We start from the raw sequence: 10000 nt of genomic DNA, 5'->3' as shown, positions 1-10000 counted from the left end.
CCAATACAAAGAAAGGATTTTTAGAAATCTTGGCCAACTGAAAAGTATGAACATGAAAAGTATGAGCATGTACAGCACTCAATACTTAGTTGGGGCTCCTTTTGCCTGAATTACTGCAGCAATGCGGCGTGGCATGGAGTCGATCAGTCTGTGGCACTGCTCAGGTGTTATGAGAGCCCAGGTTGCTCTGATAGTGGCCTTCAGCTCTTCTGCATTGTTGGGTCTGGCATATCGCATCTTCCTCTTCACAATACCCCATAGATTTTCTATGGGGTTAAGGTCAGGCGAGTTTGCTGGCCAATTAAGAACAGGGATACCATGGTCCTTAAACCAGGTACTGGTAGCTTTGGCACTGTGTGCAGGTGCCAAGTCCTGTTGGAAAATGAAATCTGCATCTCCATAAAGTTGGTCAGCAGCAGGTCAAGAGACTCACTCATTAAAACTCTCCTCTACATACAGAATGAAGCTCTCACGCTGCGAGATGTTGACAATCAACTGAACAGCTTCATGCTGCAATGCATGCTGGGTACATAGTACAAAACTCATTCATGATTGTTTGTCACCATTGATGAGGTTTGTATGTCAAGTGTCTAACTGTGTCTCAATTGCAAAGAAAGATTTTCTGACAGAGATCTTTCCATTATAACATGTAATCACTTTACCAAACATATCTTAATAAATCTTAAATGCTATATTATTATTATTTAATGATTGAATTATTTCAGATTTATCTTCAGTTATAAGCAAACATAAAGTTGCGGTTCCTGTAAAGTCCATTTCAGTGTTATTGTATAAGTGTACATTTTAAAGCTACAAGAAAGTCAAAGAGTCCAACCAAAGCAAACACTGATCGCCATAATGGTGACTTAAAACATAATTGAACCACTATGAACTCGAGTTCAATCTCAATAAGATCTTACACAGATGACAGAAATAAAGTGAAAGTGGTGTCTGTAATATGTGAAGATGTTATTGATGTTTGTGTTTAATTCTCCTCTGGTGAAATCTTGACAGATTTATTGTGTTCATCTGTTATTTACACGTGTTCATCTAAGACTGTGTGACTTAAGTGCGTTAATAGATTCTTTATCATGTATCTTCAAACAGCCATTGCAGTAGTTTACTTACAGTAATATATTGTCAACACTGTTGCCAGCTAGTTACTGTAGGTGTTTTACAAACAGCCATTGCAGTAGTTTACTGTAAAACACCTACAGTAACTAGCTGGCAACAGTGTTGACAGTATATGACTGTAGAAATGGCAGGTAAGGGCTAACAGTGTATGTGAAATGAGGACATGACTGCAGCTGGCCATGAGGCCCAAACCAGCATGTCCAGTGCAAAAAGGCTTTGACTTCTTAATTCTACTTAACATTATTTTATTTATCTGTTATATTGAAGAGACCTTTTTGAAGGAGTTTGGTTTACTTATGAGCACTTGAGTTTAAATGAGACTTAGGGTGTTTGTAATAGACGTACAGTAGGTTATGGTGTCGACCATGATTTGTTGCAATTTTGAGGTGTTCAGTCTTATTATGATTTAAGAAAATAAATGCGATTGCTCTCCTCACGAATCAACTGTTTCTAGTTTTTCACTGACGTGTCTCTTAAGTGTTGAGGACTAGTGCTGCTTGACCCTACATTCAGTATGAGTAAAATACTCAAGTACTGTTAAATTTCACTGCAAGGTATCTGTACTTTTACTCAAGTATGGTTTTCAGGTACTCTTTACACCTCTGTCACCCTCTAGTCTGTGTTGTGTTGTGAGTAATCGGGTGTACTTTAGGACCCAGGAGACACCTGCAGTCATAAGAGCGATTGCCAAAGAGACAGACGGAGTTGAACTCATCATACATCAGTCTGACTAAAGAAATATGAAGTAAACGTGTTTCAGTATATCTATGTTTCCACAATATGCACATGTTTGGACTAAAAGCCCTGTGATCGCAAATAAACGGGAGCCGACGAGGATGAATACTGTGTGTATGTCTCTGTCTCATATCAATAACACATTATTTGGCTTGTTTATTAGGCACTTATAAGTATTTTATCAAATAAAATATGAAAACATCAATAAAGTATAAAAAATGTTAAATAAATAAGTATCATTTACATAGGGCTGCAGCTATTGATTAATCAAGTATTCTACTGTTTTTCCATCGATTAATCGGGTATTCGGATAATAAGTACTTTTTCTTTATTAAAAAGCAATACTAAATATACAAGAGAAAATAAGACGGGTCTCTTAAAATGAGTAAAACAACTAATTTGTTTCCTTTTTAGAACAATTAACATTTATTGCTGAAATTGCATACATTAATATCTGTGGAAACTAAACCCATTTAGCACATTCCATTGCCATATTAAATTCAAAATGCAATATCATACAAATGTATAAATAAGAAACATTAATAAAAATAGAAAGAATAATTTCAAAGGTAAACAACTAACTTCAGCTTATGCATGATGCATTTAGTTTATATAAATTAGTTTGTTTCTTTTTTTACTATTAAATAGTAATATATAGCCTATGACTTTTATTTTGGCAGGTTGTCGGAAGACGCTTATTTTTTAGTATGTCTGTTTCTTCACTCAAACAATAACGTGTTCGTGAAATAAACTCTCAGAGCAACTCCTCAGTGCAGACGCTGACAAAATCATGAGCATCACGCGTGTAGAACGTTAAACTGTGCAGTTCATTCACGCAGACACGCAGAACAGACAGATGACATGTGTAAATAACAGGATTCGGTGTCCACAAGTCCGCATCTAGTTTGATGGACTCAATGCAGCCGGAAAACAAGTTTCACTCGCAAAATAGACTAAAACTAAGTAAAATAGCAGTTCACCATTTCAATAAGCTATCAATTATTAATCAGCATGAGAAATACGTGTGAGCGTGTGAACAGACTCAAATGTGTGTGTCTCACGGTGAATGCGGCAGACTTGAGAGCCCTGTAACATGAAAAGAGTTTAGCAGGCTGTGCGTCAATAATAACGGTCCGTGGAGAAACGCAGTGCTCCGTGTGTACTGTAGTTAAATGGATTAAACGAGGCTTCGAGGCAACAAAATTTGCCTCAATGATTTTTTGTATTCGAATTACTCGAGTTACTCGAGGAATCGTTTCAGCCCTACATTTACATTAAGATTAAGAATCATAAAATATGCTGTGCACCGCTACAGTTTCAGACATGAAACTGAAAAAGTTGCGTTGTGACGTTTCTCTGAGTGAGCGGCTTCTGGAATGAATGAGGGACTTGATTTCTTTCTCCAGGAATCAATATTGAAAATAAATGCTGTAAAACTATCAATCATGTATGTCAGTGATAACTATTAATGTGTTAAAGCACAAACTCATAACAACTGTTCAGCTTTTTGGCAATATTTGATACACATCTCAGTTTTTATTTGTACATGAAATACACCGTTGTAAGCAAGTATCTCACATTTATAAATAGTATCAGAACAATCTGTATGTATTGCTTGGAGTTTCCATATTCTCTTTGCTCCGCCCACAGCTCCCCCCCTTCTGTGGGCCGGTTGCCATGGAGACCTCATCGGTGGCATCAGCATCGTCTGAGGCGGGAAGCACTCGCTCGCAGGAGATCGAGGAGCTGGAACGCTTCATCGACAGCTACGTGCTGGAGTACCAGGTGCAGGGACTCCTGAACGACAAAAGCGACACGGACCAGGACGTGGACAAGACCCCGTCCCATGCCTCACAGGTGACATCGGCATGACGACATCAGCACCTGTGTGGGAGGAGCTTTCAAATGTGCCATTTAAATTTAAAAAATGATAACATTACTGATAGTATTGCATATTTTATTCCATAGAAAAATGCACATGTAAACATTAAGGAATTGATTTTGACTTGAGATTCTCGTGACGAAAACAACAGCATCTGTTTTAAAAGTTTTACGAGGCTAAGTTTGAATATTTGGATATTATTTTAATATTTTTTCCTGACAGTAATCCTTCTTTGGTGTGAACAGATCTAAAATGATTAGTTGATGACCAATTATCAAAGTTCATCCAAAAATGAAAATTCCATCATGAATTACTCTCCCTCAAGTTGTTCCAAATCTGTATAAATGTCTTTGTTCTGTTGAACGCAAAGAAAGATATTTGGAAGAATGTTAGAAACTGACATTTCTGGGGCATCATTCGCCGGGTTTCCATGCAAAGTTGCGAATTTAGCTTATGCGCATAATTGGAATATTGTATAAAACATTTGCGAATAAGCACCGTTTCCATCCAACTATTCACTAGTCACTTCCTAATAAACCGCCATTAAATATCAGTAAGAAAAGTAAGAGAAGCCACTGAATATGATACTTTTCATATATAATAATACTTGCGCAAGCAGAAGATTAGGAAACGCAATAAATGCGGTGCTTTTATGGAGGCCTATTGTTTGGGAATCACAGTCGTGACAGTTCTAAGAGGCAATTACAGAAATACTCTGACGACTTTGCTCAGGCGTTTAAGAATGACCATAACAACATTTCTACATTTCAGATGCTGTGTCACAAGATCAGTACTCTGGGTAGTCAGGTTACGCCGTCTCAAAGTGCAGTTACCTGACTTTTTGGGGGAATTTATTCGGCAAATGCGTGTCCATATCCCATTATTCACATTAACACTTTTTCACAAAAATGAAAAACCACCTGAAGCAAACATAAAAACCTTTTTGCGAATTAAGCGTTTCCATAATTAGTTTCTGATGAGAAACTTCAAAATGCGAATAAAACCACAGTGATGGAAACCCGCTTACTGACTGCCATGGTGGGACAAAATATTTGTTCTGTTGAACACAAAATGAGATATTTTGAAGAATTTAGGAAAACAAACAGTTCTAGGGCACCTTAGACTACCATTTTTTTTCCTACTATGGTAGTCAGTGGTGCCCCAGAAATCTCAGTTGCTAACATTTTTCTAAATATCTCTCTTTGTGTTCATTAGAACATAGACATTTATACAGGTTTGGAACAACTTGAGGTTGAGTAATTCATGACAGAATTTTCATTTTTGGGTGAACTGTCTGTCCGTCTCTCTTTCTCTCTCTCTCTCTCTGTCTGTCTGTCCGTCTCTCTTTCTCTCTCTGTCTGTCTGTCTGTCCGTCTCTCTTTCTCTCTCTGTCTGTCTGTCTGTCTGTCCGTCTCTCTCTGTCTGTCTGTCCGTCCGTCTCTCTCTGTCTGTCTGTCTGTCTGTCCGTCTCTCTTTCTCTCTCTGTCTCTCTTTCTCTCTCTGTCTGTCTGTCCGTCTCTCTTTCTCTCTCTGTCTGTCCGTCTCTCTTTCTCTCTCTGTCTGTCTGTCTGTCTTTCCATCTCTCTTTCTCTCTCTCTCTGTCTGTCTGTCTGTCTGTCCATCTCTCTCTCTCTGTCTGTCTGTCTGTCTCTCAGTGGGCAGAGGACTGCAGTGATAAGGTTGATGGAAGCTGGTCGTCGTCACGGGGGAGGGGCTCATCCAAACCAGTGAGTTTCTTGTGTGTCTGATCCATCCCCTCTTTCATTAAATCAATTATTGTTCTGACAAAAACAGATTTTAAAACGATGAACTGCTGAGAAAATGAGAAACGAGAACTGTTCACATGAACATTTATATTTATGCATTTATCTAAAGTGACTTATATGGCATTCAAGCTATACATTTTTTCAGAATGTGTGTTCTTGAACCCACAACCTTTTTGCACTGCTAAAAGTTTGTCTTTTGTATAGTTATCCTCATCAGTCACAGGCTGTCACCTGTATGCTTAGTTTGTGCGTAAGTTACATTAAATATTAAAGACAGTGTCAAGGTGACTGGCACACATGAGACGGGCAGATGCTTTGTGTGTGATGTCATATATGGTGGGTTTTATTGGAGTGTTCATGTGGATTTCTGTCAGTGTATCTGTGTATTTGTATGTTTTTAAATGAGAAAGAGAGACACTAAGACCCCTTAAATGCTTGGATTGCCTCATTTTTTCTCTCCAGATTTGAGTTTTCTCTGTAAGGCTGTGTTCACTCTTGATTTCCTTTACCAATCACATATTTAAATACAACAATACTAATTTCTCTCTAGAAATGCAATCAAAAGTTATTGAAAGTGAAACATTTATACAAAACAATGCTCCGACCGGCGTTTCGGCCGCCATTTTATTTTTTTAATTTGTTAGACCTTTTTCCTCATTTATTTGATTTATCATTCTTAGTGTGTTTTATTTTTCTCTGTACAGCACTTTGGTCAGCCTGCACGCTGTTTTAAAATGTGCTTTATGAATAAATTAAATAAATTAAACTTGCTCCAATCACCTTCCTCACGCGTTGTTATGGAAACGACAGATCTCGCTACTCGCTTGTCATGCGCAGAACATGATAGTCTCGAGACGTCTTCGCCATGTCATGCCAACTTGCTACTGTAAAAGAAGCTTGCAACGCTTGCCCCGCCTCCAAATTCTTCCAATTGGTCCACTGCTTTGGAACTGACATTGATGAGCAGCAAGTGCGAAGCGCTGCAAAAGACGCGAGTGTAACGGTCATGCACGTCCGTCAAACGTGTGTTTGTAAGTCGCTTTGGATAAAAGCGTCTGCTAAATGACTAAATGTAAATGTGTTTACATAGAAAAACAAAGGAAAAGTTGCGCACTGGAATGGAAAAACGTGTTCTGTGTGAATGGCCCCTAACAGTGTTTTGTGTAGTTTTACTCAAAATGACACGAAAGCTTTTTAAGATCATGTTTAATGAATGTGTTTTCTCTCTCTTTTTCTCTGTCAGGATGAGTGGGAGCACAGCAGTAACGGTAGCACAGGTTCTAGACCCAGTTCAGGTTCTCAACACGGTTCTGGTTCTAGATCAGGCAGCAGAGGACAGAACAACCAGTTCAGAGCTAAGGTGGAAAAACACACACATTTCTCTGCTCTTATTACCTGCCATCAGAAAACCCCCAAAGTTTTTCATGCAATATCAATGTGTGTGTTTTAGAATGGAAACCGAGATTGCGCTCTTGACATCCTGGGAACAGACATTTGGGCTGCTAACCTGGACTGTCACGGGTGAGTTCATTTTAATTTGTATTGATTTATTATTATTATTATTTAAATAGTTTTAACAACACAACATAACAACATGAATTTGCATGACTTATTTCCAGATTAATTTAAATTTTTTGTTAGTAATTCCTTGAGAGTTTAGCACTACACGTCTGTCTGAGTTTATAAAGAGGATTTGGGGAAGAAACACAATGTTCTGAGTTCATGTCTAGAGTTTCAGGAGATTAAGAGAGTTTTGGAGTTTACTGGAGCATGTGATTTCTGCCGCAGTGATTTTCTGTAAAGATGACTTGAAACGTGTATTTTGAAAAGCATTGGTCACATAAAACTTGACTTATTTCCCTTGTTTTTTCCTGTTGATCTTTGGTGAATGTATGTTTGGTTTCAATGTTTGTGTGACTATAAATGCTTTGTTTGGGTGTTTGTGTGTGTACAGAGGTGCTACATGGGACATGCAGCCAGAGAAACTGGACTTCTCACAGTTTCACATGAGGCCGTATCGAGGGACACCGAAACACCTCCCGCACATCGACCGAGAGGGGTGAGACAGATTTAACCCTGAATAACACAGGAGAGAGTCAGATGATTTTTATTGACAGTAATATAGTATCGAAACAGAAGATGTTGTTGATGTAGAGATGGGTAGTGGCTGTGGGTTCATGTCATTGCGCTCACTGCTGCCCTCTAGTGTTAGACGGACACATGATGTACATGCACCGAGTAAAATAAGATTTTAGGGCCTAGTTTATTTAACTTTGTAAACTTCAAAACTAATCATACACACAATGGACAAAAGACAGTAATGCTCTAACTTGATGCGTATTTAACAGCGAGTGTTTCAACCAGCAGAACATTTTGTCTTTGAAATCTGATTCGATGATAGAATGATATTTACTTAGTATACTTTTTAGCGACCATACAGCGCTTACAGTTACTTGTATTTTAGTTTATACAATATAAACTGTTGTTTACCATGTTGTTGCAAATGTGTTATTAAAGCCACAATAGACCTGGTTTTACAGTGGTTTTAATTGATGCCTGGCGAACATCCTCTGGTGAATAATTGACTGAGACCGTCTGTCTCTTCACAGGATGATGAAGGGAACATTTGATGATGATGATAATGGTATTGATCTGGAAAGCATGAACAAATTCCTGCCCACCCTGCCGGTGAGAAACTCTTTTAAACACCCCTCTCTCTCTCTCTCTCTCTCTCTCCCATTCCTCAGCATCCTGGAGGTTTGATGCAGTGGCGTTGTGAGGGGTGGGCTTTGGGGGCTTAAGACCCTCATGTTTTGCCAAAAGCCCCTCATCTTTTTGAGGATTTAAAACACTTCATTTCACAAACAAGACGAGTATAATATTATGGCTTTTAAATATGTTTTTGTGACGAGAATCGTGGTACATGAGCGTAATTTTACATGTTCATTTCATTAAACGAATCTCTGAAGCGCTTGTTGTGCTGTTAAACAGCACCTGATCCTGTCAGCAGGTGGCACTGTTTCAACAAACGTCATTTATTCACTTAAAGGGCTCATCGGATCAGCACTTTCAACAAGTTGGTATGATTTATTAGGGTCTTCATGAAATGTCTGGAACATATTTTGCTTAAAAACACTCAATGGCTGTGTAAACAAAACCCTTATTGCCTCGTCAAAACAGCTATGCTCACAGCAACCCGTTTGGTGTATGTCTCTTTAAATGATAATGAGTTACAGCGCATCCCACCCACCTTCTGTCCGGCGTGTCAACACAACACACGTGGAGTACTGCCATGGCAATGGTTTAGCTAAATTATGTTTCCTGAACTCCTCTGCGGTTAGTTTAGTTTTAAATGTCTCAAATCATTCGTCCTGAGACTAAAAAATCCATCACAGCAAACAGTGCTCACGTTGTGCGTGTATGCTTGCCTAAAATCCATGGAATGCGCACCTGCAGATCTCAGCGGAATTACGTGGATTTAAGCGCTTGTCATTGACAAGTTATACACACACAACGTGAGAGCATAACTAGTATGCTCTGTTTGCTGTGACAGATTTTTTTAGCCTAAGGACAAATGATTTGAGACGTTTAAAAAGAAACTAACCACAGTGTTCGCCCTGTTCATAAGCAAAACAAACAACTTGCCGCAGCTGAACATATTAACGCACATAATGTATTAACATACATACAGCTAAACTCCAAGTGCCCATTTGCCAAATAACATATAAATATAGAGTAAGTTTAACACTGGCTTTGAATGTTCTATTTAGCCCGTGACTGACTTAGCTCCCTTCGCTATCATATGCTAACGTTATCCTCCTATATATACGGTACATGTACGTCAATTCAGACTGTTGATAAATACTACTTACATCGGCAGCTTTGTCTCGTTCAGTTGGTCTCGATCCCTCTTGAGGAACAACTTTGAAGCTAATCCTGCTTGTACCGTCCCAGGTTGATAAAGCACTCCGGCTTGAAGTGATTTGCGCAAACAAGCAGGTTTTTACTTCTGGTTTCTCAGGGATTTCCACTAAAAATAAAATAAATCCACTCCTGTCTCGTCTCTTCCGAGGTTGGGACTCTAAACAAAGACTTGTGTTCGTCTGTGCAGCCAACTACATTACATTTTGCATGTTGTCCATGAACTTTAGCTATGGTGTCACATACACTGCTGTCGCTTGTGAAAACAATAATGGCGGCAGCGCTGTGGGTGGAATTGTGTAGATTAAGGGGCGGTAACATTATAATAAGGGCCTCCCTCTACGTCACAACAGGAGCGAAATCTGAACGGCTCGATTTCTCACATGCTTGCAGGGAAAGTCATATCAAAACAAACTTACTGCATTCTTGTTTCTCACGTTTTCTGAGTTGGTAGATGCACTGGGGACCCGATAATAGCATTTATACTCGGAAAAAGTTTTCATCCGATGAGCCGTTTAAAAAGTTGTTCTCCAAAATTAACACCTTATTTCTACATTCCAAC

The 10000-nt window shown here is 38.9% G+C and overlaps 1 protein-coding gene across 4 annotated transcripts in view; it reads left to right on the top strand.

The window, feature by feature from the left end:
- ctif (CBP80/20-dependent translation initiation factor) overlaps positions 1–10000 on the top strand; it is a 38532-nt gene that overhangs the window by 9214 nt on the left and 19318 nt on the right. For 3 of the 4 annotated variants that reach the window (XM_057360267.1, XM_057360269.1, XM_057360270.1), the window contains exons 2-7: positions 3520–3726; positions 5407–5478; positions 6761–6877; positions 6968–7038; positions 7472–7576; positions 8127–8205. In XM_057360267.1, the coding sequence (XP_057216250.1) occupies positions 3547–3726; positions 5407–5478; positions 6761–6877; positions 6968–7038; positions 7472–7576; positions 8127–8205 (624 nt within the window). In that variant the 5' untranslated portion in view covers positions 3520–3546. The remainder of the gene's footprint in view (positions 1–3519; positions 3727–5406; positions 5479–6760; positions 6878–6967; positions 7039–7471; positions 7577–8126; positions 8206–10000) is intronic. The other variant, XM_057360268.1, reaches the window with a different exon arrangement.

The sequence above is a fragment of the Triplophysa rosa genome, linkage group LG19, assembly GCF_024868665.1.
Source record: "Triplophysa rosa linkage group LG19, Trosa_1v2, whole genome shotgun sequence".
Classification (NCBI taxonomy): Eukaryota; Metazoa; Chordata; class Actinopteri; order Cypriniformes; family Nemacheilidae; genus Triplophysa; species Triplophysa rosa.
This window is presented reverse-complemented; position numbering and strand designations above follow the sequence as displayed.